The 27,376-nt window shown below is 38.5% G+C and overlaps 1 protein-coding gene across 2 annotated transcripts; it reads left to right on the top strand.

The window, feature by feature from the left end:
• Positions 1–17: 17 nt before the first annotated feature.
• Positions 18–27,361, top strand: NDUFAF5 (NADH:ubiquinone oxidoreductase complex assembly factor 5). 2 transcript variants are annotated; one of them, XM_047069597.1, is made up of 11 exons: positions 18–239; positions 2,912–2,952; positions 4,975–5,038; positions 7,652–7,699; positions 9,016–9,119; positions 11,007–11,046; positions 14,345–14,542; positions 19,417–19,477; positions 26,468–26,551; positions 26,904–26,986; positions 27,161–27,361. In XM_047069597.1, the coding sequence occupies exons 1-11, from the start codon at positions 18–20 to the stop codon at positions 27,251–27,253; spliced, it is 1,038 nt and encodes a 345-aa protein (XP_046925553.1). In that variant the 3' UTR covers positions 27,254–27,361. The 2 variants fall into 2 exon arrangements, with proteins under 2 accessions (XP_046925553.1, XP_046925554.1); XM_047069598.1 differs by lacking the exons at positions 18–239; positions 2,912–2,952; positions 9,016–9,119 and having other exon boundaries at positions 4,992–5,038.
• The last annotated feature ends 15 nt before the right edge of the window (positions 27,362–27,376 follow it).

Here is a 27,376-nt window from a genome sequence, read left to right on the forward strand (position 1 = left end):
CTGCTTTACCGGCGGAGATGTTGCGGTTAGGCGTCCTCTGTCTGTGGCGGCGGAGATCTCTGGTGTTTGGGGTCCCCGCAAAGAACCTCGGCCTTAGAAAGGTTGCTTCCGGCGTCTCTCCCCCGGGCAGCACCTCGCCCAGAGCCCTAAATATCTTCGACCGGGATTTGAAGAGAAAACAGAAGAACTGGGCGGCCCGGCAGCCCGAACCCATGAAGTTTGACTATCTGAAGGAGGAGGTGAGTCCGCGCGGCAGCAGGGGAAGGGCGACGCCGAGCTCTGGCTCCGAGTCCGGGGGCTCCGGCCAGGCCCCAGCAGACCCCACATCACGTGTGACCTTGAGCAGCCGTTCTGCCTGAGCCTCTACTGTAATCCCTGAAGGGGTGGACCGGGGTATTTGTAAGCTGTTCATTCACTCACTCACTCACTCACTCAGCAAATATCGCTTGAATTGTGTACATGTATGTCCTGGGCAGAGTAAGACCGCTACCCTCAGGAGGTTTCATTCTTATGGGAGTAGGTGAACAAGAAATGTAATTTCAGCCAAAGTAAGGTGAGGTACTAAAGTGAAGTGGGGTGAGGACTCCGATGGTCAGAGAAGGCCGTTCAGGCAGAGGACATGATGAGGCAAGCTGAGATCTGGAGAGAGTACCCTTGTAATCAAAGAGAAGGACAAGTGTCCGTGAGGCGGGAAGGACCTTGTTGAGGACCTTGTTGAGGCCTCCAGTGAAGCTTCCGTGAAGAGGAGAGTGGAAGAGGAGGTCAGGCCGAGAGGACTCGGGTTATTAGGGCGGTAAGAGATGAGGACTTCGGATTTACTTGTCTAACTGAGCTGCCCATTCAGTATGGTCATCTCTGGCCCCATGTGGCTATTGAGCACTTGAAATGTGGCTAGTCCAACGGAGATGTGCTGTTAAGTGTAAAATACACTGGATTTCAGTGACTGAAAAAAGGATGCAAAATATTTCATTATTTTTTTTTATCTTGATTACGTGTTGAAATTATAGTTTTGATATATTGGATTAAGTAAAATATGTTAAAAATAATTTCTGCTGTTTTTTTTTACTATTTAAATGTGGCCATTAGAGGGGTGCCCGGGTTGCTCAGTCTTGTCGGGCGTCTGACTTGGGCTCAGGTCATGATCTCATGGTTCATGGGTTCAAGCCCCACGTCAGGGTCTGTGCTGACAGCTCAGAGCCTGGAGCCTGCTTTGGATTCTGTGTATCCCTGTCTGTCTGCTCCCCTGCACCCCCACCCCCCTGCTCGCACTCTGTCTCTCTCAAAAATAAATAAACATTGGGGCGCATGGGTGGCTCGGTCGGTTGGGCGTCCGACTTCGGCTCAGGTCATGATCTCGCAGTCTGAGTTCGAGCCCCGTGTGGGGCTCTGTGCTGACAGCTCAGAACCTGGAGCCTGTTTCAGATTCTGTGTCTCCCTCTCTCTCTGCCCGTCCCCTGTTCATGCTCTGTCTCTCTCTGTCTCAAAAATAAATAAACGTTAAAATTAAAAAAAAAAAATAAAAAACATTTAAAAAATTTAATTTTTTTAAGTGGTCATTAGGAAATTAAAAATTAAATATATGGCTTTCATTGTTTTTCTGTTGGTCAACTGCTCTAGAGGAATGCAAGTCTGTTGAGTGGTTTTAAGCAGTGAAGCGATGGGATCCGTTTTATGTTTAGGAAAATTTAAGATAAATTAAGGTCTCTGATTTGTGCTGGTTTAAAAGACCTCTTCCTATGTCCAGGTGGACTAGAAACTAGGGGTTTCTGCTCTCTGTATATGCAGCACCAAGTTCATCCTAAGGAAGTGTTCCTTTGGGGATGAAGCAAAATTGAAGTTAAGTATAATGAACTCTTTCAAGGAAAAGCAGGAAACACTTTTTGAGCTCCTTTGGACAGAACTCTGTGCAAGCCTGGCCTGACCAGATGATTGACTGTGTTTCTTTTTAGGGTTCATAATGATACGTACTTAGAAGATGTATATTTCTAACCACTCTTCTCCAAGCAAAGCGTGTAGATTACAACTTGACCAAAGCCTTGTCAATGTACAGGACTAGAATAAATGAGATAAAGCGTATGAGAGTTCTTTTTAACATAAACAAAAAGTATTCATAGTGGGAATGATACACCAAGTGTACCCTGTTAGAAGACTTCTGCCGTACCTCTTTCCTTCCCCTTCTCCCCCCAAAAGCAAATACGCATATGTTCTGAACTCCCAAGTCCTAATAAAAACTCTGGGGTGTTTATGAAGGATTAGTGGAATGTGAGGAATATTAGGCTCCCACATCTTTATTCCTGCCAGATGAAGCTAGCATAGCATAAGGAGGCACCAACCTTATGGCCTCTTTTAGATTGGGGTGGGATTGGGGAGAATAGCAGGAAGTGCAGTCTCTTCAGGTTTGGTTAACTTTCTAATTTGCACATGTTGCTTAGAAAAGTTACCTGTGTAGTAGTTCCACAGAATTTCTTAGTAGTTTTCAAGTAATAAAGTTTTTACATGATTGCTTATACATTGATCTTTAATAAACCCCAGCTAACAATATTTTTTCACTTTCATATATCTCATGCTGGTTTCTGTGGACAATATTGTACCTGTTATGCTCCTATTACTTCTTATCCTTGTGATCTTACAGCCAAATACATATATACATATATATGAATATGAATATTTAGTCTTGATTTTATTAAATTGACTTCTGAAGTAATTTGCCTCAATCTGTTTCCTAGGGTAATTTAATAATTATGTTCCTATTTATAATTTGTGGTCAGATTGAAAATGGGATAGGGAGAAGTACTTATCAGCATGTTGAAACATAAGTAACCTATGGATTGTTGAATGCTGGAAAAAGAGTGTCGCTTCTCTGTTATGCGTACTCGATTTATATACATCATTGCTGCTTGTAATCCTTCAGGTTGGAAGCCGGATTGCAGACCGCGTATATGACATAGCTAGGTAAGTGATGATTATCATAATAAAATACAATTTTTTGACTGGAAATTCAAGAGATTGAATGCTGAGAGCTTAATGTATGGAATGGCAGAATCTAGAGGAATTTATTACCAGGATTCTCAATGTTAATCACACTCTAAGTCTCTCCTTAATATATAGGAGAACAAGTGTTCTTTTTATTTCATTCTTGCAAAAAAAAAAAAAAAAAAAACACAACTCCTAGCTTCTCTCTGAGCCTGAATGACTGATCCAATTTCATCTGGCCAAAAGCCACTAATGAAAACATTGCGGTTAAATTGTTGGTTAAATTACACCAACATGGGATGAATTTATTACATTTGTCTATAAAAGGAATTTTATAAAATCAAAAACAGTAATTTTTTAGAGATATTCTTGCTACTTAGAATCTTGGTATGAATTAACTTCATAAGGTAAGAAAAAATGCTTCATTGTTACAAATAGTTACCCCCATTTCATCTGTTTTATTAGGAAATGAAACAAATAGTTCTCTACATTTGCTTGGATTTTAGGCCATTTATTGAAAATGAAACATTGAATTTTCTAAGTCAGTATGGATTGTACAGTCTTTGTATGTCTTAGTATGCCTTAGTACTGAGCAAAACATCGTTTACAGAGAGACTTGTGATTATGGCATGTCTTAAACTAACATTAACTCTTTAGAATTAAATCATTAAAAATACCAGTCTAAAAAAAAGTACCAGTGTAAATGTCCTTGAAGTAATGTTCTATTGTTACAAAGTATAGTTTATATTGTCCATCCTGATCTTTTGTTGATTTTTAAAAACTAGCCCCGCAGATTATTAAATGTCTTATTTGTGGTATCTGAGGTCCACTTAATACTGTTACAACTTATGATAATAATAGCAACTCATAACCAACATTTGTTGAGCATTTGTACTATGCTAGATACTTTCCATGCACCATTTCATAAAATTCTCTCGAGTGAGGTAGTAACTTTTCCATTTTATGGATGGGGAAACAGATTCAGTAAGATTAAGTCACTTGTCTATGGTCACAGAACCAGTAAATTGCTGACCCAGAATTCTAAATCACATCTTTCTCATCCCAAAGCTGTGCACTTCAACATGTCACACTGCCTGTGTTCACAGTCAAGATAGTGAGCATTTTGTAAATAAACAGTTCTTTCTCACACCAGTTCTCCAATTGTGTACTGGTGTTCTATATTTTTGACATAGGTTTTTGACAGAAATTGGAAAAGGACTCTTTTGGTTCCAATAGAAAATATGTTATTATTGGATGCAATTTTAAGTTTTCTTGTCACAAATTTTTCTTAAACCTGTGGATGGCCTACACTTAGATGTGTTAACTGGTGTGGTTTAGTATGACATTTATTTAGAGAAGACAACATAGCATAGGGGTAGTAGTTTTGGTTCCAGGATTCAAACTAACTGAATTCAAGTTCTGACTGCTGCTTATTAGTTGAGTGACCTTGGGTTGAGTTACTTTGAGCACATAGCTCATTGCTTTGAATCTGGTAAGATTTCAGTAAAAGTTAGCTACTATTTAGTTGGTGTTTTGTTTTGTGTTTAGCTTAACATATTAATAGTTCATGATATTTTACATGATGATTTTAAGTCACCTGTTGCCTCAACAAATTTGAGAAAAAGATAATTAGTAAGTTCTAAATAAGTATGTAGATATTTTCATATTAATTTACATTAGCTTCTCTTCATTCTTTATTTGGATATATTATCAAATTTAAATACTCCTACCAAATTTGTTCTTTGAATTCATATCTTGGAGCAGCCTCATGGAAAGCTGGTTAACTGTGGGGTCCTGTGAATGTCTGTACCAGACAGACTTGCTCTTTCAATATGTTCTCTGGTAGAAATAGCTTGTGAGGTGAGGCAGAAAAGGCAGATAATATAACTTTTTGAAAGTTGTATTCATTAATATGTTTTTATTTAAGAAAAATTACTTCTTAATAACTGTTTTATGGACTGTTATTACAGACAAATCATAACTTCTGTGTCTACTTTTTAGAAAATTTTCCCTTGCTTTGGATGTTGGTTGTGGAAGAGGTTACATAGCACAGCATTTGAATAAGGTATATCTATTCAATGACTTAATTTACTTTAAGAAATAAAATTGGCTAATCTTAAAGTCTTCCTTAATTCAGCCTGTATCATATTTAGATTTTGATTATATCAAAATTGCCAAGTTTTTTTTTTTAATGGCAAGCCAATAGTTGTTTTGTGTCTCCTCTTAAGTATTTTTTTCTTAAAGTGGCTTTTCTTTTTTTTTTTTCAATCCATTTTATATAATGATTCCTACCTATAGTTTAAGTCTATGTAAGATATGTTGCTCTTCATTCCCATTCTGTGCAGATGTTTTTGATACTTCAAATTAAAATCAGATCGACATTCATTTGGAAAATGTGATTGAACTAATTTTTTAGCTGGGAAAAATATTTTATCATTTGATTAGAAATCTTTGTGTATTTATAAGTAGCCATTATTAAGGCTTATACCATTTTATTTTGCATTTTCTAATTCAGAACATAAAGACATTTATTGTTTTAACCCCTGTATATATGATACTGTGTTGGACACCAATTAAAGTGGGCTTTCTGTGTAAAATCTACTTCGAAAAAGCATACACTTGGGCCGGGGTGGTGGGAGGGGGTTGTGAGAGGCTCCACAAACACAAACAATGCTCAGGCCAGAAAACTTATTCATTGATTCTTCTTGTGTCCTCCCCTCCCACATTGAATCCATCAGCAAATTTTATTTGGATTTCAAAATATATCCCTAACTACTACTTCTTACCACTTTCACTATTATCATATTGGTCTACACTGCAGTAGCCCCTTAATGACCTCCCTGCTTCTACCTTTGCCCCCAGTAGTCCATTCTCACAGCAAAGTAATCCTTCTAAAGCACAGGTCAGTTCATTGCCAGTCCTCTGCTCAGAACTTTTGGCTTCTTATCTAACTCAGTAATAAGCCAGTCTTAATCCATAAGGCCCTCAGTGATCTGGCTCCCTAACATGTCCCTGACCTCATTTCCTTCCCCTCATTCCTTACTTTTCAGCAATCCTGACCTTCTCAGTGACTCTCAAACTGGCCAGGGCTTGGCATTATAGTTGTTCTTGTGTTCTTCCCTAAGATATCTGTGCGGCTTACTTCCTCGCCTCTTTCAGGTCTTTGCTTAAATGACCCCTCATCAAAAATTCCTTCCCCGACTATTCTATAAAATAAGGTCCCCATTCTCCGCAGGGTATTTGCCTTATTTGTTTCCACAACACTTTTTAGCACCTGATGTTTTTGTTTATTTGGTGTCTGTCTTCTCTTAGGGAATGTAAACTCCATAGACTTGCTCGTTTTTGGTCACTGCTAAATTCCCAGTACCTAGAATACACAATGAAGGTTTATTAAATGAACATTACACGAATAAATGCAAAGTAACTTTGAAGTTATTCCCTCACTGACTGGAAAAAGTCAGGGGATGTGGTGGGGTAAGGAGCACAGGCTATTCCTGTTTTAGATTTGCTGAGTTTGAGGTAACAGTGGACTATATTAGTGTTAATGTCTGACAGGTAGTTGGAAATGTGTACTTGGAATTGGGGTGTTGAGGTTAAGAGCATTGCCTTGAACTTGGGCAGATAGGGATTTCAAATTTAGCTCTGCCACTTGGCAGTTGCACTTGGGTAGTCAGCAGTGGCCAGGTAATGATAGGGTATCCTTTCAAGTTGTGGGCAGGAGGTTCTTTAAGAAGGGGGTATGCATGAAGTGGAAAGGATTGGCTTCTTTAACAGAGGAGGGGAGGACTACAACAGAGCTGGACTTCAGATAGGTCAAGTGAAATAGGACTTGAGAGGAGACACACTGTTGTAGTTGATTAGGTTGTTAGTAATCTTTATAAATAGCATGAGCAGGGAGAGCAGGAATAGATTATCAAGAATTAAGGAGAAAGACATTGGTGAGAATTAGAGTTGCAGATTGCAGACAGAACAACCAGAAGGTAGTTAGAGGTGAGGAGATCTTTCCAGATTGGGAGGCTCATGACTGTTTCAAGGTGAGGGAAAGAGACACAGAAGAAATAGATGAAAGATTTGATAGAGATGGTGATGGAGGGATCAGGATCCTGTAGAAAAGAGCATAGTGGAAAGTGTTAATCTTAGGAAAGAAGTGGTGCAGTGCTTTTTCCTTTTGGAAAGAAGAGGGGAGACATGAAACAGGGAAAATGAAACCAGCGAGCCCCTATACTCCCCCCCCCCCACCCCGCTCCCAAGTATCTGTGTTTATTAAGTCTTTTCTTTACTCTGTGTAAACTCTTTGAATGAACAGCTAAAAGAGGGAGGAAAACTATCCAGGACTTCTGTGGCCCAGGAGCGGGGACCAGTTCTCAGCACACATAAGTCTCAATCCTCTGGAGTAAACTCAGGATGTTGATTACTCACACCTGGATTGTGTATTTTATTAAGTATAGTTAAATGTATTAAATATAGTCATGGTTGTTTAAATTTAAATCTTTGTAACTTACTATGTGTTATTAAAGCTAGTTGTGTACTATACTGGTTTTACTGCAGGAAAATACCCTTACAAAGCTAAAAATTTACCTACGAATTATCACTTTCTCCTTGAGCAATTTCAGTAGTTATTTTGTTTTGTTAGTAGGCTTTTGTTTTGTATTATCTAATTAATTTTATTCCATTGCAGGAAACTGTTGGAAAGTTCTTCCAAGTAGACATTGCAGAAAATGCGTTGGTAGGTAGCTTTTTAACACTATTGATTTCTGATCTCTTGGTTTTATTTTTAGTTCTTTATTTTTATTTCCTTCAAAATGAAAATAGCTTTATTGTTTTTTTTCTGATTATAAATATAACACATAAAAAAATTAGACAGTGGAGGAAATATAAAGGAGAAGAAAATATCACCCCTGGTCCCCACCATTCAGGGACAACCACTGTTGACATTTGGGTCTCCACCTTGGCAGATGTATAGCTATCTCTACAATTTTATACAAATGATATAATGATAACATGCCGTGCTTTTCACAGGATATCATTCTTTTATATCAACGAATGATATACATACATACAAATTCCACCTTTTAAAATGACTAGATAGTATTCTAATATAAGAATATTCCATGGTTTATTTGGCTAAATTTCTATTGAAGGACAGTTATATTTCTAGTTTCTTAATAACCAACACTGGGAAGAACATCCTTATACAAAGAAACTTTGTACATTTGATTTATTTTTCTCTCTGGGAATAAATTCCTAGTAGTGGAATTTATGAACTCATCGATGTTCATCTTTAAATTTTTTATATACATCACCAGACTGCCGTTAGAAAGATATAATATTGTATGAAAGCACTTTTTTCTCCTGTTTGGCAGCACTGAGCCAATGGATTCTGTCTTTGTCGGTTTAATAGGCAGAAAGTAGAATCTTACTGATATTTTTATTTGCACTTTGATTATGAATGCAGCCAACCGGCTGTTGATGTCTTTTGGCTATTGGTATTTCTTAATTTGTGAATTTGTAAGTAATTTTGTGATGTGCCTGTACCTGCATTGTTGCCTTAGCATGTTCTTATTGTGGGGAGTTTGTAAGAGTTTGTTTTGGGGGGATATTAATTTCATCATCTGTGTTTAAATATTTCCCAAAGTTTGTTGTTTACATTGTTTATGGGTTTTTAGAAGTTTTTGATTGGTTTATTATCATGTAGATTAGTCTTTTCCTTTATAGTTTCTGGCTTTTGAGTTATGCTTGCTTAAAATGTTTCCACCTAAGAGTATGAAAATGTTCACCCCTATTTTCGTCTATTACTTTTATGGCTTAAGTTATGCCACTGAAACTTTCAGCCTTCTGAGATTTGTTTTAGTGTGAGATAGGATCCTCTTTATGTTTTTCCAACTAGCCAGTTTGTGTCATTTAAGAAACACTTCTTGAGCTTCTCTGTGACTCTGGTTTTAAAAGGGATAGAAACTGCCAAATAAATATAACGTTGACTTAAATAATGATTGTATTAGTAATTGACATTCTATATGAATGTGTTTATTTTTTAATCACTAGAAAAATACCTTAGAAATGGAAATCCCTACTGTCAGTGTTTTAGCTGATGAAGAGTTCCTTCCCTTCAGAGAAAATACATTTGACCTGGTAGTTAGCAGCTTAAGGTTGGTAATCTGTTTGTACTTCTTCAAAATGTATGTTTTAAATAGGTAATTCGTACTATAAAATTTTAATTGTTATGAGATAAATAAAATAGCTAATAGAGCAAGTTTTTTTTTTTTTTTTTGTAATGTTTATTTATTTTGAGGTGGGGAAGAGACGGAGAGAGAGGGAGAGAGAATCCCAAGTAGGCTCTGTGCTGTTAGCGTGAAGCCAACACAGGGCTCAATCCCACAGTGAGGTCGTGACCTGAGTGGAAATCAAAAGTTGGCTGCCCAACCTACTGAGCCATCCAGGCACCCTGGAGTAAATTCTTAATAACCTTTTTTAAAGTCACAAACCAGTTTTCTTGGTTTATAAACAATAAGATTTCTTTGGTAAAGAATTATAAATTATATACTCCCTAGTGGAGATAATATGATATAGTATCTTAACTTTTTTCTCCCTAACTTTTTTCAGCTTGCTAAAGTTGATCTATGATAGAAGGATTTTCCTTCCTAATACACGTTACTTAGTATCAATATTAATGGAGGCAGGAGTTGTAAAGAATATACTGGCTCCAATATTCAAACGTTAGAGCCCTTACAAACTCATTCTGGCAAATAGGGAAAAGCTAGTATTTCCTTCAACATCAGTTTTTCTTCCACACAGAAATATAGTCCCGAAGGTTATTTTTTTCCATTTGTGCTTCCTACTGTGGCCCTCCACATTTATTACATAAATATATAAATACTTATTGAATAGATTATAATATACTAGGCTCTGAGCTAGATTCTTTTGGGGAATACAAAAATGAACCCAGACAGAGATCCTGCCCTCAAAGAACTCAGAGTCTAATAGAGAAATTAAATATTCCTTTTTTTTAAGACTTTTTTTTTTTTTTTTTCAGTAATCTCTGTACCTACTGGGGGGCTTGAACTCACAGATGCTCCACCAACTGAGCCAGCCGGGTGCCCCCAAAATAAAATATTCTTACTTCCCCTGTCTTGTTTTATAGTCATATTTTCTTTCAGAGATTCAACATGCTCTTCATGTCAGCACAGCCCTTTTGATAGCTGTTTTTAGGGGGACCAGTCACCCAAGACTTTGCCAGTGTTAACACTGGAAAGGCTTATGTCCCAGGAATCTCTCAGCCCCAGACAAATTGGGAGAGTTGCATGCACTCTTGCTGTTTTCTTCAGTGAGTTTATAATCTCTTCCCTGCTTCTTAAGATATGCTAAACAAATTTAGAAAAGTATTTGCGTTCTATCATGAAATGAAAAATATTACAGAGAATGTTGGTCTAAGGAAAACAGCCCTGGGCAGGGAGTCTGAATGTGAGTTTTAGCTCCTCTGCTTGCTGTTTGCAAGTGCCTAATTCCATTGCTTTCAGTTTCCCCATAAGTATGATAGACCTTATGATATGGTATGACCTTCTTAATTTTTAAAGTATCTAATAATTGTTAGACAACATTATGAAAGATAAATGTGAGCTTAACACAGTATGGTTTGAAATGGGCATTCAGTGCTATCCTGGAAGTCAGCATAAGAGGATACCACCTTAGTCAAGATAGTGTGACCATACTCTACAGAGACTGATTCTTGCCATCACATATCACCACACACTGGGAGACGGTGAATAGAGGCAAAAGAAAATGGAAGAGATTTCCTAAATTAAGTTTTAAATACTTTATAGTATTATAGTACTGTCACATTTTCTAGTGTGACAGAAGGAAGGTTTTCCCCTGGGAATATTCTTTGCTTTAAAACTTATATGAAAATAATCGGTGAATTTTGATATGCAGTTTCAGACTTCAAAATGAACACCTTTTGTTGTGGCCTTTCTTTATATGAGTGATAATTACACTAATTATATGAATTAAGCTAAAGCAAATATGTTTTCATATTCTAGTTTACACTGGGTGAATGACCTTCCTAGAGCACTTGAACAGGTAAGAAACTTAATGTTGACTCCAATAGGCTGTGTTATTATTAGAAACTTCTAAATATTTCTGTTTTTACTAGAAACTTCCAGATGTTTTCCATTTTATACTTCTGATGATTGGAAATGAAAGTAAATCAAGTATTTATTATCTTCTATGGGCCAAATACACCTGATGCCCTTAGGCATATTGAGAAGTACATTGCGTGAGCACCTGGGTATCTCAGTCGGTTAAGCATCTGACTCTTGATTTCTGCTTAGGTTGTGATCTTGCGGTTCGTGAAATCAAGCCCCATGTCGGGCTCTGGGCTGACAGCGCAGAGCCTGCTTGGGATTCTCTCTGTCTCTCTCTCTCTGTCTCTCTCTCTCTCTCTCTCTCTCTGTCTCTCTCTCTCTCCCCCTCTCCCCTCTCCCCTGCTCATGCTGTCTCTCAGAATAGAATGAAATGAGATGAGGTGAGGGGAGGGGAGGGGAGGTGAGGTGAGGTGAGGTGAGGTGAGGTGAGATGAGATGAGATGAGATGAGATGAGATGAGATGAGATGAGATGAAATGAAGAAGTACATTGGGTGACTCCCCCCTGCCTAGGAATTCAATGAATCTAATTATGAAATGTTTTAAATATTTACAAAAGCTTATATATTGTCCAAAATAACTTTGAATAGTATTGACATCACATTGATATAAGACATTTTCTGTGTGGGTTCCTTTTCTTAATTGTCTGTAAGTTTTTTCTGTGGGTAGGAACCTATTTGTTTTTATTTATATCTTCCCTACACCTTACACTTAGAGAGTGTGAGGTACATTTGTTGCTTGGCTTTTATCAGTGAACTGGTGAGTAAAGAGCATTGTGTTCAGAGGAGGGAAATCACTGGGCCATGGAGTAGCCAAGGAAAGTTTCAGGAAGAGGGAATTACTTGAGCAGGGCCTTGGAGCATAGGTCAGATTTGGGGTGGGAAGGCAGAATCACAGGATGGGGGGAGGTAGAACAGCCTCACGAGGATGAAAGGACAGAGAGGGAGCCTTTTTGGAGATTAGTTTAGTACTGGGAAATGAGGTATGTTGGGACCAAATTTAGGAAGACTTGGGTAACAGATTAAGGAATTTAGAGTTCATTCTTTATGCAGTTCAGAGCCACTGGAGAATTTTGAAGAGGAAAGTAACATAATTTTAAAAGGCTGATGGGCAGGATAACTTCCATATCATAAGCACATACTGTTTGCCAATCACTGTGCCTTGTTTTATATGTGTTAAATAAATAACTCTGTAAGATGTTTTCATTTTGCTAGTTGGAAAACTGATGCCAGAAGTTGGTTCAATTAAAGAGGCTTCTTCTGTCATCCAGGCATGAGAGAAACTAAAGCTAGGTGGCAGTAGCAGGAATTAACAGGAATAGAGACTATTTGGGACTCCTGTAAAGGAGTCAACTATTTGGCTGGTTGTATCTGAAGATCCAACCTTAAAGTTTTGAATCTGGATGCCTGGGAAAATGATTAGTAAAAGTAGGGGAAGGATTGGTAATGATCAGATAAAGAGAATGGAAAATAGTAATTGACAGAAATAGGCAGTTGGAGAGGGGAGTGGGTTTGAGAATAAGTGTTATGTATTTGTTGGTTGTGTTGGGAGGGTGAGTGCCAAGAGACACATGTCCATGGCACAGGCAGATGAAAATGAGTTTAGCACATTTCTGGGAAGATGTCCAGTCTAAAGATAGTGATTGGGAAGTCATCCTTGTGAAATCCATGGGAATTGATAAGCCCTCTGAAGTAGAGAGAAGCTGCAGGGAGCTGAGGAGGGAATCTTTGATACTTGCTAGGCAACAAGAGAAGGAAGCAACACCAAAGGGGCAGAGGGTAAGAAAGCAAAGATTTTACAGTTAGTTTACTTGTATACTGTTTTGTAATTGTTTCATGATATATTAAATATAAATTTAAGATGGGTACTTTGATTAGCAGAGCCTACTGTGATTTTTGGGTTTACTTCAGAATCAACCCTTTCCTGTAATGTTCCTCATTGTTGAGAATAGAGTCAAATCTATTTATGGATGGTAATTCTAAGAGTCCGTGAGTAAACATTTGTGGTTCTGGAATCCATTCCAACCACTGTTTTGCTTAAGTTATCAATTAAAAGTTGTTTTTGTTTCAAAGCTGGAAAATGAGTTAGTTACTTCTCATTACAGGAAACTAATACTTGACTAGGTTAATGTTGTGAATCATAAAACTTTCTGTTTAAATTAGCTTTTTTGCATAATAGGCTATTCCAACATAGTGGTTTAAAACAACAGTTTACTTAGTTCATGATCTGGTGGGCTGGGAATTTGGGTTGGCCTTAGTTAGGAAATACTTCTGGGTCTGGCCAGGCTTACACATGTGTCTGTGATCAGCTGCTAGATTGTCCTGAAGCTGGCTGGTCAAGAATGGCCATAGCTGGAATGCCTGACTGAGATCTGCTCCTCCTCTCTTATCCCTTACCAGGCTAGCTCATTCAGGCTTGTTTATGACATGGTGGCAGCACAGGGAATCCTGTGAGGCCATCTCAGACCTTGGTGTGACACTGGCACACTGTCAGTTGCACTGCATTCTTTTGGCCACAGCAAGTCGTGAGGCTGTCCCAGATTCAGGGAGAGGGGAAATAGACTTTGTCTTTTGATGGGAGTTGTTACAAAGTGACATTTAAAGGGCACAGATAGAGGTTTGTGATTTTTGCAATCTATTGCACTTTAAACTTTTTTTCTTTCAGTATTTTTCTGATTATAAAAGTAACTGTGGGGTGCCTGAGTGGTTCAGTCGGTTAAGTATTCAACTCTTGATTTCGTCTCAGGTCATGATCTCACAGTTTGTGGAACCGACCCTGAGTCAGGCTCTGTACTGACAGCACTGAGCCTGCTTAGGATTCTCCCCTTCTCTTTCTGTTCCTCTCCCACATGTGTGCTCACTCACGTGCTCTCTCTCTGAAAATAAGTAAATAAACTTAAAATAGTTACAAAAGTAATATATGTCTATTAGAAAAGTTGAAAACATAGAACATATTTTGTAGGTATTAATGCTATCAACTAATTAATATCAATAGGTATTAATACTACCAATAAATTATTGTCTATCTTTACAGTAATATTATACTACAGTGCTTCTCTGACCTGGATGCCTTAGATATTATTTGTTAACTTTTCTGATTATTTGACAAAATAAGAATGATAATCGTAAAAATATTGATTCAGACACCACGTATTTATTCTTTTAACGTATTTTTATCCTTTTAATAATTTTTTATATAAAATTTTGAGTAGTTTGTTGTCTTGTGTTTATTACAGATTCATTATGTTTTAAAACCAGATGGAGTGTTTATTGGTGCAATGTTTGGAGGCGACACACTCTATGAACTTCGGTGTTCGTTACAGTTAGCAGAAACAGAAAGGGAAGGAGGATTTTCTCCACATGTTTCTCCTTTCACTGCTGTCAATGACCTAGGACATCTGCTTGGGAGAGCTGGCTTTAATACACTGACTGTGGTAACTATCAAGAGAGTTGATTAATTCTCATTAACCCATTAATCACACAATTCAGAAAGAACTTCTCATCTTAAAGATAGAAAATTATAGGTATTGATGGTATTATGGAAAGGTTTTGGCATTTTTTCTCTTTTTAAATTTAGTTTATATAAACATATCTTGACTGACACAGGTACAAACATAAAATTTTTAGTACTTGTTACCTGAATAAATAAAATAGCTCAAAAAAACCCAAACCTCAGTTAACAAGGAGGTTATTTTCTAAGACCTGTTATTCCAGTGCCTTAGAATCTTCAGATCTAGAGTAACGTGTAATATGAGGGAACATTTTAGGTGATTGGGAAAAGGGGAGGTACAGGAGCACTTACAGTGTTGCATCTCCCACTAGCCCTCAACTGAAATAGTGCCACACAAGGCAGAAATGAAGGTATCTTTATTCATGATCCAGGGTAGAGAATATAGGAAAGGGGGCTGCACTCCATTAGGGCTGGAGAGATCTGGAAAGAGGACCTGTAGGCTGTTTGAAGAAATATGGAGTCAGCACAGTACAGTGATGCTACAGGGCATTGGTGTCTGACAGTTATAATTTGGTTCCTTACTTTGCCCTGTTACTAGGTAGGGGAATCAGGGGGTGGGGGGTTACTTCACGTCTCTGAACATTCATTATTTTTTTAAAAATTCAAATGTTTCTCACCTGAGGTTGGATGTTAGTATTAAGATAAAGGGTGTGAAGTGCCTTGACCATAGTAGATGCTAAGTAAATATTTGCTCCTGCCTTCCTCTCTCCCCACCCATACTCCTTGCACTTTGCCATCCTAGGCTTCCAACTAGGAGTCATGTGGAAAGACAGTGGTTGCCCCCTTCCAGCTCCTTTCATTAGCAGAGTCATTCTAAAGGATGTCATTGCTGCCTCCAGATATTGGTTGAGTAGACTTGTTATGATTTTCCTAACTGCTCAGGTCTAGACACATCTCTTTCCTGGAGGAAATAGGAATTTCTTGACAAAGATTTCTCATTGATGATAGATTTAAGATTGAAATAACTGTTTAAGGAGATTTAATGTGAATATTTTTCATAAAATCAACCAACGAAAAATAGATTGCCCTGTCCTTCCTTGTTTTGGTAGAAAGCATGGGGCATTAGACCAGTAGGGTCTCTGAAGTTGGAAAGGCGCTTCAAGGGAAGGGAAGAGACAGTACATTAGGAAATGACAGCAACTTTCAGGATTTCACAGCTGTACAGCTGTGTCTTATGTAAACTGTTAATGGCCTGAGTCAGAAGATACTGCATTCTGAGATGTTGGCAGCTGGAAATGGGATAGCTCTGCCTCATGTGAGGGTTCTGCTTTGTAATTAAAGCAAACACTGGCGATTGTACATAGAGGGATCACTGTATATTTTTTTAATTATATAAGTAGTAATACATACATTCTAAACATTAAACTGTACGGATAAAGTGATAGTCTGTCATTTGCCCTTAATCTCCCAAATCTTAGCTCTCTCCTGAGAGTAACAGTTTTCAAAATTTTGGTCCTAGGACCTCGCTACACACTTAAAATTATTGAGGACCTTAGAGAGTTTTTGTTATGTGGGTTATATCTATCAATATTAACCATATTAGAAATGGAAACTGAATTTTGGTATTTAATAATATGTTTAAAACTAACAATAGTCTGCCTATTATATGTTATCATAAATAACTTGTGTTTTGTTGGGGGAGAAAGAAACTATTTTCCCAAAGAAAATAAATTAGAAGAATATCATGGCTTTTCATTTTTACAAATTTCTTTAACGTATGGCATGATAAAAGAGCACTAGATTCTCATGTCTGCTTCTGCAGTCATGAGACTGTCTATTAGAATATCACATATCATGTAACTTACGAAGAATCTGTTGTACTCGTGAGAGGCTGAGAGGTGAAAAAGCCAAATAGCATCTTAGTATTATTTTAAGAATAATTTTGACTTTGTGGGCCCCCAAAAGTGTGCTGCCTTGTGGTTTTGTATGGTTGTAAAGTGGATTGTGTATTTTAGAAAGATTTCTACCAGAAATGTTTAACCTAACATTAAAGCATTTAAAATCCTACACTTCTGTTAATTGGGAAATCTATTATGGAAATACCCTCTATATTCTTCTCTGAAAAATGAGCTGAATAACTCAAACACTAAGGTAATACAAAAATACTGGTGTGGAATCTTCTTTATGGTTTATAAAATTAAGAGAGTTGCTGATTTAATAATAAATCTATCCAAATTAGTTCCTTGAGAAACATACACTGTCTCTAATGTGCTGTATTAACATTATATCATAATTCATTTTCTAAAATTCCCATCCCCCAAAGCTTTTATATATAATCAGCTACACAGTTTTATATTGCATACAACATTAGGTATATTATTTTTACACTGTGATGGATTTTTATTTTCAAGTTAAATCAGTATTGCCTGTTTACCTTTATATGACTTTCTTAGTGAATTATTTTCAGAGTTAGTTGACATTCTGAATGAGGCTCATTTTCTTTTAGAGTTGCCAGTTTAATGTATTATAATAATGTATTAGGAGAAAACTACAGATATGGTCCATCTTAATTTGAATAAGGACTTTGACAAAGCTATTGTATTCTTTTGATGGAGATGGAGATAATGCTTTTAGTTTCATTGAAAGATTGTTTTCAAAGGATATTGCTTAATGGCTAGGTATCAGGCTGGAAGGAATTTTTTTTTTAATCTTATGATCTCATAAATAGTTTCTAAATGTAGAAAAAGATGGAGAAGAAATTGACTACCCAGAGATGGTGTTATTAAAAAGTGCACATACAACATGATCATGCATATGTTAGCAAGAAAAAGGAAGTAAAAAAATGTATAGATAAAGAGAATGAGATAAACACAGCAGGTCTAAAGTGGAAAGAAGTCTCCTTTTCCTGACTTCAGATACTTGGTCACTCACCCCAAAGATGATCTTTGTTGTCTTGTATACACTTTCAGAACAATTTTTCATCATAGGCCACAATACAATTATGTCATTTAAACCTACATATACAACCATATGTACACTCTGTTGGGGCACCTGGGTGGCTCATTTGGTTAAGTGTCCGGCTTTAGCTCAGGTCATGATCTCACAGTTTTTGAGTTCAAGTCCTGCGTCGGGCTCTGTGCTAACAGCTCAGAGCCTGGAGTGTGCTTCAGATTCTGTGTCTCCCTCTCTCTCTCTGCCTCTCCCCTACTCGCCCTTTCTTTCTCAAAAATAAATAAACATTAAAAAAAATAAAATATACACTCTGTTGCTTTTTTTCATATAAGCACTCTTTGAGGTTTTTTAGTCAATAGTGTATCTTACGAGATCTCCCCCTACTCGTATCCACCGAATCTACCGCTTTTTTTTTACCAGCTGTATAGTATTTCATTAAATAGATACAATTTATATAGCCAGTTCTCTATTAATAGACATTTAGATTGTTTCCAGTTAGTTTTTTGTTTTGTTGCTATTTCAAACAATGCTGCAGTGAATATCCTTTCACATAATCTTGGCATATCTCCAGGTTAATTTCTGGCAATGGAATTGCTGGGTCAGAGATCTGTACATTGAAATTTTGACAGATAGGGTCAAATGATTCTCTAAAAGTAACATCAATTTATATGCCCCATCAACAGTATATGTGAACCCTTGCTTGTACTTTGTTTTCTATTTCTGAGGTTAAAAAAAATGTTCTTTTGTTTTGCATTTCTCTAGGAATTAGAGTGGATGTTTTTGATAAGTGTTCTTTTGGGCTGTGTACTTAATTCTGTGTAATGTTAAAGTCCAAAATTGGCAGGAATAATTAACACATTAAATAGAATGACAAAACACAAAAAATGATATTCCAAAGTGATTAGTGCAAATAAGTTGAAGTTTGAGATATATGCTGCGTTATGATACTAAACTTGAAAAAAAAAAAAAAGTATGAGTCCTGTATTTGGGGGCTAATTCCCAATATAGACAAACTCCTATACCTTCATGCTTACACAGATTTTTATCACATTACAGCCCTGTGCTGATTGGGCAGCCCATCTCTATCCCATGGTTGTGCCATCTGGCTCTTGCATCTTCTGAGGTTACCACAGCAAAAGGGATGGCTTGGAAAAGGATCATTAGTTCTCTATTACCTTGCTCTCTTCTTTGACCAGAAAAAAATGTCTTTCAGGGTCTGGGAAGTATCAAGGAGCACCGGACATTTGGGGAACATCAGTACTCTCTGCCACTGTACCAGTCAGTAGTAAACTTGTGTATCAAGCTTCAGAAAGAATGGGACGTAATGTCCCAGAAGTCCATTTGAGAAATAAACTTTGTGTCAGTGGTGTGCCTGACATTCAAGTGAGCCATTGCAGTATGACTGCATTGCTAGAGGTAGATTGAAGACATCTTGAGAGATGACCCTATTTGGCTTGATTCTGGTGCCACATTTTAGGAGATTGATATTGACTACGTATAGAGCAATGCAGTAAGGATGTGTAAAGATCTATAAATCTATAAATTTTGTCCAGAGGACTAACCCCTCCCCCTAAAAAATTACAATGTCCTGGAAGAGTTTTCAGAAACTTGAAGAGGGCGATGGTTTACAGATACAAAACAGACTTTTTTTGTGTTGTTCCCAGGGAGAGACCTGGAACCAGTTGATGGAGTGTTAGGAAAATTTCTCTTAGAATAGTGACGGATTATTCTGTAATTTGACCTTTTGATAAAACAAGCATAAACCAGATGACATCTGTGAAGAATATTGTGAAAAAAAGTTTCTGTTTACCATGAAACATTGTTCTGGGTAATTTCTATGACCTGTTTTTAAATCTGGGTTTAGTGATATATGTCAAATGAATATTCCTTTTTCTTTTTAAATAGGATACTGATGAAATTCAAGTTAACTATCCTGGGATGTTTGAATTGATGGAAGATTTACAAGGTAAGGCACTTTAAAGAATGTTTAGATTCCATTTGAGAGTCATATTTCGAGAAGAGACTCTTGACGGGCACAGGGGCTAACCACTAGGGATAGATTGGTGAGGAGAAAGCAGACTATCTTCATGGAGCTTATAAAATAAAATGGGTGAGGCAGATATCACACAACTGCCATGAAGATAAATGTTAAATTAGAATCCTGGTAAGAGCCACAAATTGGGGTGCAGAGTGCTATGACTGTCTATAAAATGATGGTGGGACTTTCTTGAAGCATACACCTGAGGTGGTAGAGCATATCGGTGATTTTCTCCAGCAACAGTTGGCAGCCTGGATCCAGGCACAAGAAAGCGGGTAGTTGGGTTAGTGTACGAGTGGTATTTGTCTAAAGGGTAAGTCCTTGTCTGAGAGAGTCAATGAAGTCTTGTCTGAGGAAGTGGTGATTGTGCTCTAGAAAATGAAGATGAGTTAACTAGGTGGAGAGGGGCACGGCAGTGGGTCACAGGCTGGGAGAACAGCATGTACAAAGACTCTGGGGCAAGAAAGAGCATGGCAAGTACTGAAAGGGTATTTGGCTAGAGTACAGGGAATGAAAAGAGAATTAAATAATGAAATTGGTGAGTAAATGGGGGCCTTACAGTCCCTGTTGAGATGATTTGTCTTTATCTTAAAATGCCCCTTGAGGCATTTAAAAAAAATTTTTTTTGTTTATTTATTTTGAGAGAGACAGCACAACAGGGGAGGGGCAGAGACAAGGAGAGACAGAATCCCAAGCAGACTCTGTGCTGTCAGCACAGAATCTGATGTGGGGCTTGAACTCACGAACCCCGAGATCATGACCTGAGCCGAGATCAAGAGTCGGATGCTTAACGACTAAGCCACCCAGGCACCCCTTGAGGCATTTTAATGGAGGGAAGGTAAAGGGAAGTCATGATACCAGATTTGCATTTTGAAAGAAAATGGACTGGCAGATAAACTGGTTGAGAGAGACTCATTGCTATAAAGATTATTAAGAAATGATGGTGGACGTGCCTGGGTGGCCCAGTGAGTTATGCGTCTGACTCTTGATTTTGGCTCAGTTTATGATCTCACGGTTTGTGAGATGACAGCATGGAGTCTGCTTGGGATTGTCTCTCTCCTCTCTGCCCCTCCCCCTGCTCACATGTGCTCTCTCTCTCTCTCCCCCCCTCAAAATAAATATTACAAAAAAATAGAAATGATGGTGATTTGGACTAAGGTGGTACCAGTGGACATTGAGAGAAGTAAATGGATTCTAGAGACAATTAGGAGGTAAATTTGACAGTCCTTGCTGATGGATTACATGTGGGTGAGTGGAGAGAGCTATTTCAAACACAACTGCTGAGTTTCTGGCTCACATAACCAGAGAGATGGTGCCCCTTCCTTGATAGAGGAAACAGTAGAAGACCAAGTATGGGCAGGGACACCTCTTAAGTTCACACGTGACTATTTTGGGTTTGAAGTGCTTGTGAAATATCTAAGAGGAGATGTCAAGTAGGTGGTTGGTGTGTGGATATGTGGTTTAGAGGAGGCAATTGCCTGGTTAAAATATGAGTCATTTGTGAATTGGTGGTATTTGAAGCACTTGCCTGGGATGAGGCCATGAAGTGAGAAGGGAACACAGCCAGATGCTGATCCTTCAGGAACCTAATGTACAGTGACTACAGAAGAGGGACATGTCTGGACATGTTACAGATGTGATGGCAGAGGCAGAGTAATGGAGAACCATTAGTGGGGGAGTGGACTAAAATACCTTAAAGACCATGGTACTGGTGATTATTAGCAATGAAGTCACCAGGGTCATGGCAGGATTTAGGGTACAGACAGGAGCTGAACCAGGTGCCAAACCCTCAGATTATTGAGGAGAAGGACTGGGAGTCTGACGTCTGACAGCAAGCGAGAGTGGGAAAGAGGGATGGCTAACTAGTGCGGGTCTCAGCAGGGCAACAGTTTTTAACAAGTTAGAGGGGTAATGGCCTGGAGGAGGCTTTGAGGAGCAACAAGGATACAAACCCTATCTCTGCATCCCGAAATAGATAAGGTAGGTAGACATGCATATCTGCCACTGAGGGTGCTTCTGGAGAACTGCTTTTCTCCAAGGAAAGCTTCAACTTGCCTAAGAAATTGTGAGCTTTGGCTTTTTATTACACAATTGGCATAGGCAGTTTTGATGAATGAGAGAAGCTGAAGCAATTAAAAACTTTTAATCTTTGAAACCAGAACTCTGCTTACCTACGGGCACTTTAATCCGATCCTGAAAAATGAGAAGATGATCTAAGCAGGAGAATTGTAAGGATAAGTAGCTTGCAATTGTTTACAGATTTATAGTTGTTCTGACATGTTGTTGCAGTTCTCTCAGTAGTGCTCTGCTAACTAGTGTATCCCTAGATTATAAGTGAGGAATATTAGTCCCAAGGGGACACTTGTCTGTTAGTGGCAGAATTAGATGCCAGACTCTTGCTCTGGCACTCTCTTACCTGACTCTACTACTGCTTTTGTCTACCCATTTGTAACACAGTTCATTTTACCCATCATCCAGCCTCCTCTGGGAATGGGACTTCTGATGGCTTTACAAGGGGAAAGATATGTAGCCGAAAACTTACTATTAGAGTCACTCTTCATTCATTATAATTTAATACAGGGATTGGTAGCCTATAGCATGCATGCCTAAGATGACAGGGGACCAGTATAAATCACACATCCCCTCCCAAGCACTGCCCCAAGCACTTGGCTCCCCATGATGTAATCATGGGGCTCCTTCATCTCAAAGGCTTGAGTGTTGGTGGTGGGCTGATGATGTATCATTCAGACTCTAATGATAAAAATATTTCTCAAATGCAGCATTTACTTTTATTCTGCTATATAATAAATACTGTGCTCACGATTCATTTTAAGAGAGAAGCAAGAGAGACTAGAAATTAGATGTATCAGTTGGAAAAGGTTACTGCCCACTGATTTAAAAATACAGAAGTTACTCTGTGCTGGGTGTGGTTCTGTGAGGTTTTCTGATATCCTAATTTTACAGATTAGCAAATGGAGACATTGTGGAGTTAAGTATCTTGTCTGTGGTCACACGGGATCTGGAATCCAAAGTCCAATACTGCCTACTTGATCTGCGTGCATTTTTTTTCCATTAAATCTAGCATAGTAAAATGCTCTCATCTCAACTGCATAGTTACTCATATTTTTATTCACTATCCAGACAAGGACTAGAACATTTCCAGCTCTCTCAGAAGGTTGCCCGATGCTGCTACCCAGTTGATAGTCACTGCTTCCCCCCAGAGTTTTAAATAGGTCATATATTTTGAGGACCTCTTGCCTAATATTTACCTTAAGAGGCTTTTGCCAGTGCTGCTTTAATTTTTGCTGTACAGTCTTGTACATAAATCGTATATTTTAATCTTTGAGTCTCTTATCCTTAGGAGGATTAAGAAGTATTATCCAAAGATAACTTGTAAAAGTGATATTTAACAAAGTAGATATGAACGTTAGCTGGTTGATATTATATTCATTCACTTACCATTTACTGAACATCTACCATGTGCCAGCTATTGAGTCAGTGATGAAAATACATAGTTCCTTATCTCGGGGAGCCTGTGCTCTGGTAGACACACAGATAGACAGACCTAGGCATTTAACTATAAAATGAGATCATTGTGTTTTAAAGTATGGAAAAATGGAATCCCTAAATCTGCTTAGGGAGTCAGGGGTACTTTTGTAGAAGAGACAGGACCTAAGCTAAAATGAGTTTGCCAGGAGAATGGATGGGTGGGTGCAGGTTTGGGCATTTGGGGCATCGCCTTCCAGGCCACGGAAATGGTCTGTGTAAAATGGAGATGCAAGAGGAAAACACACTTCCTTCACTTTCCTAATTAAGAAACTCCACAGTAATTCTGTTTTGCTTGAATATGTAGAATGGAGAGATGATGGGAAATGGTGAAGAATAGTCCACCAGAGGCTTCTAGATTTTATCAGGTGAGCCTGGTAGTGTGTGGGGAGAATTTCATGCAGAGGAGAGACCATCAGATCAGTGTGTTAAAAAGCTCATCCTCCAGGGACGCCTGGGTGGCTCATTCGGTTAAACGTCCAACTCCGGCTCAGGTTGTGATCTCACAGTTCACGAGTTCGAGCCCCATGTGGGGCTCTGTGCTGACAGCTCAGCACCTGGGGACTGCTTCAGATTCTCTGTCTCCCTCTCTCTCTGCCCCTCGCCCACTCACACTGTCTCTCTCTCTCTTTCTCTCTTTTTCTCTTTCTCTCTCTCAAAAATAAATAAACATTAAAAAATTTAAAAAGCTCACCCTCCAGCCTTGTTTATAAGGCATACTCTATGAGGAAGGTAAGACTAGAGCTAGCATGGTTCATCTCTCTTGTTACACATGAGAAATTAAATAACTTGCCCCAGGTGATACATTGTAAATGCTAGAGCCAGGGTTTAAGTCCAGTGTAGTAGCCTCAGATCCCAAAATCTCAACCACTCTGCCTTTAAAAGGTCAGAGGCAGCTGAGATGGGAAGGAGAGTGGTCCAGGAATGAAGGGAGGAGGTGGGGAGCTTGGGTGACTACTTCCAGGTGTGCCACTTTGCCTACTGGAAGATGGTGTTACCTTCAAATGCGTTTTCGATATTTTGTATTGTTGCATTTTTTTGATGGTTGTAGTATTTCTCATTTAAGCTGCTGTTATTATTAATTCACAGAAAAAAGTCCAGAATGTTGACCTAATTTTACAAAACAAGTTGTGTATCAGCTGATGAATGCATGAAAAGTTTTGGAGGCTTTCACAGTAGTTTTAAGGTAAGTTCAGTTTTTGTTGTTGTGTTTTTTAAGACAATACTCCTAAAGCATAAAAAATTCGATTTTTATGCAAGCAGTTGAACTTAACCTTAAAAACACTGTGAGAGTCTTAAACACCTGCTTCCTGGATTTTTCTGTTGTCCCAAAGCACAGAGCTGGTCAGAAGTCCCTAAAAGTGTTTCCCAGGTGGTCTACCATGACACATTGAAGTGCTAGCATTCCATTTTGAAGATGATAAAACTGAGTTTAATTAGAGTTAAGTAACTGCCCGAGATCCCTTAAAGCTCAGAACTGGGATGATGATCTTACAGTCTAGACTTTCTGCCCCGCATCACTGAACTGCTTCCTCTAGGAGAAAGGAAGGTGGGTATGGAGGTTTACTTGTCTCATGAGGCAGGGGGCGCTGCCCTGGAAGCAGAGTTGCTATGTTATGCAGTAGTACTCTGGAATTTCCATATCAGAACACTGTGCATAATAATGTTAGTGTCTGTAATAACCAATTATTTAGAAGGCATTTTAGGATTTCTAGCATATTAAGTATTTTTCTCCTTCCTTGGCCCCTCCGTCGTAGTATATTAAGTATTTGCATTAAATAAACCTGATTTCCACTGGCATTGCCTACATATAATGTGTAGGTCACAGCACTGGGAAGGTGAACAGAAGTGAAAGCAGCACAGCCATCAGCAGCAATAGACCCTCCCAATCCATCTCACAGTTTACCTCTGGTCACTTGATCTGGCTGATACAATGTGAGAATGTTTTTTTTTTTTTAAATTTTTTTTTTTTTCCAATGTTTATTTATTTTTGGGACAGAGAGAGACAGAGCATGAACGGGGGAGGGGCAGAGAGAGAGGGAGACACAGAATCGGAAACAGGCTCCAGGCTCCGAGCCATCAGCCCAGAGCCTGACGCGGGGCTCGAACTCACGGACCGTGAGATCGTGACCTGGCTGAAGTCGGACGCTTAACCGACTGCGCCACCCAGGCGCCCCGAGAATGTTTTTAAATTAGATTATGTAATGGGTCTATGATGTTAGCCCTAGAAGCCTTTGGAGATCATCTACTATGGCCACCTTGAAGACCCAAGCAATTGGTCTAAGATCTTCTAGCTGCTTTGTGATGGAGTAACATCCACTTTTTGCTTCATGATGATTAATCTGTTAGTTTGTATGTTCTTCTTCATGAATTGGGGCTGTTGTACTGACAGGACACTGGACATTGCTTTTAGTATCAGAGATTCATTAAGAAATAGTAGGAACCTTTTGGGATTGGAGAGAAGAAAAAGGTTCATTTATTACAGCTGATATGTTGATTGTTTTTAATAAGGCCATTGAAAACTTGGAAGATTATTATTATTTTTAACCTTTAAAAATAACTGATATTGGGAATTTTATTGTTTTATTTTTGTGAAAGTAGAAAAACAAAAGTAAGAACTGATTTGTGATTGCATAGTATATAGAAAATAAACATGAAGGGTTTTTACTTTTGAAATTTGTGTTGATTTTGTGGACTAGTTTAAAATGTGGCCTTTCAAATTAATTTTGTTTAAATACGTGCATAAAAAAATCAGATATACAGCATTAATTGTTAATGAACAGTACAAGAGTATTAATCCTAGCTTTTAGCTATCAACTTGAAGGAAAGAAATCTAAATTTTGAAACATTAAGGAAAGTGACCCTGAAAAGAATGCACATAAGTTTTTCCTACACCTCGTAGTTCTGGTACTATCTAATGAGTCTCAAAGTCCTCTCCCAAGTTTCATGGTCAGGCAGACATCTGTGGCTTAGAAGGAGTGAGCCATTGTAGCAGTCAATGCCCTGTCCTCCTCTGAAGAGCAGCTAAAAGGGGCATAAAATGTGGCATCTTTGAATACATACTTGCCAATACCTGGTGACTCACCTAGAGGGCCAGTTGCCTTACTCTTGCCCAGCTGGCCCGCTTTTAGACCACTGCTGGCAAGTAAAGCATGCTTATGGGGCCTTCCTCCTGAAAGTTGACTTCTTCACTGGTTTTACTATCCATAAGCTTCAAGTACTTTGTTTGGCCTCAGAGTCACTAAGAAGCCTAGCTATAGTCTGTTTTAGAGAATGGGGATGGGTATGGTGTTGGGTGAGAAGAGGTTAAATGTGTGTTGTGAGTGGCTCATGCTTTTGGCGGTATTATCTAAAACTGTAGTGTATTTTTAGGTATGGGTGAGAGTAACTGTGCTTGGAATAGAAAAGCCCTGCTGCACCGAGACACGATGCTGGCGGCTGCAGCGGTGTATGGAGGTAAGGGAGCTGAGCGTCCTTTCCCCCCGTGCCTCACTGGGGAACCCATGCCCTGCCACGTTTGCCCCTTCGAGTTGCCAGGGCTTTTTCCTTTCCTGTAAAGGCCTTGTCAGATTTCTCGTCCTTCCTTTCAGAACACAGATCCTGTAGTTCCATATCCTTTTTCCAAACAGCCCTTACTGTGTTCATAACTGTCAGCTTCTCAGTGTTGAGGATTTTTCACATGAAGCATTTTCAGCGTCTTCCCAGTATCCCAGTATCCATTTCTCTTTGAAGGACATGACCTTTCATTGAGCAGATTTTCTTTTCCTACTTCCATTTTTTCAGATTTTAATATTATTTGTCTTTATAGAAATGTACGGAAATGAGGATGGTTCAGTACCTGCCACGTATCAAATCTATTACATGATAGGATGGAAATACCATGATTCACAGGTAATGTTATTAAGATAAATCACTTTTCTTAGCGGGTTCATGTTTCTATTTAGTTTCAATTTTTTATTTACATAGGGTGGGGGATTTAAAAAAATACATGATGGCATTAAGGGATTTAATTTAGAGCTCTGTATTTATCTATTTCTAATGTCTTTAATCTTTCATTATTTTCAGGCCCAACCAGCTGAAAGAGGTTCAGCAACTGTGTCATTTGGAGAGCTGGGAAAAATAAATAATCTTATGTCACAGGAGAAAAAATCACAATAAATATTTTATCCAGTGTTAATGTAGTCCAGAATTTTCATCAGAGTTGGATAATTTTCACGTCTGAAATTACTACGTTTTGCAGCAGGAAGTCTATAAGTGGGGTGCCTGGGTGGCTCAGTCAGT

This window comes from Lynx rufus, unplaced genomic scaffold (assembly GCF_022079265.1).
Source record: "Lynx rufus isolate CCGP_SWC_20201006 ecotype Redwood Valley unplaced genomic scaffold, mLynRuf1.p SCAF_8, whole genome shotgun sequence".
NCBI classification, from domain to species: domain Eukaryota; kingdom Metazoa; phylum Chordata; class Mammalia; order Carnivora; family Felidae; genus Lynx; species Lynx rufus.

Excerpts from the sequence above, each read along its gene's own strand:
- NDUFAF5 (XM_047069597.1), top strand. The coding sequence starts at position 18 with ATGTTGCGGTTAGGCGTCCTCTGTCTGTGGCGGCGGAGATCTCTGGTG. Across the intron at positions 19,478-26,467 it reads ATTGATGGAAGATTTACAAG|GTATGGGTGAGAGTAACTGT; the intron begins GTAAGGCACTTT and ends GTGTATTTTTAG. Across the intron at positions 26,552-26,903 it reads GGCTGCAGCGGTGTATGGAG|AAATGTACGGAAATGAGGAT; the intron begins GTAAGGGAGCTG and ends TTGTCTTTATAG.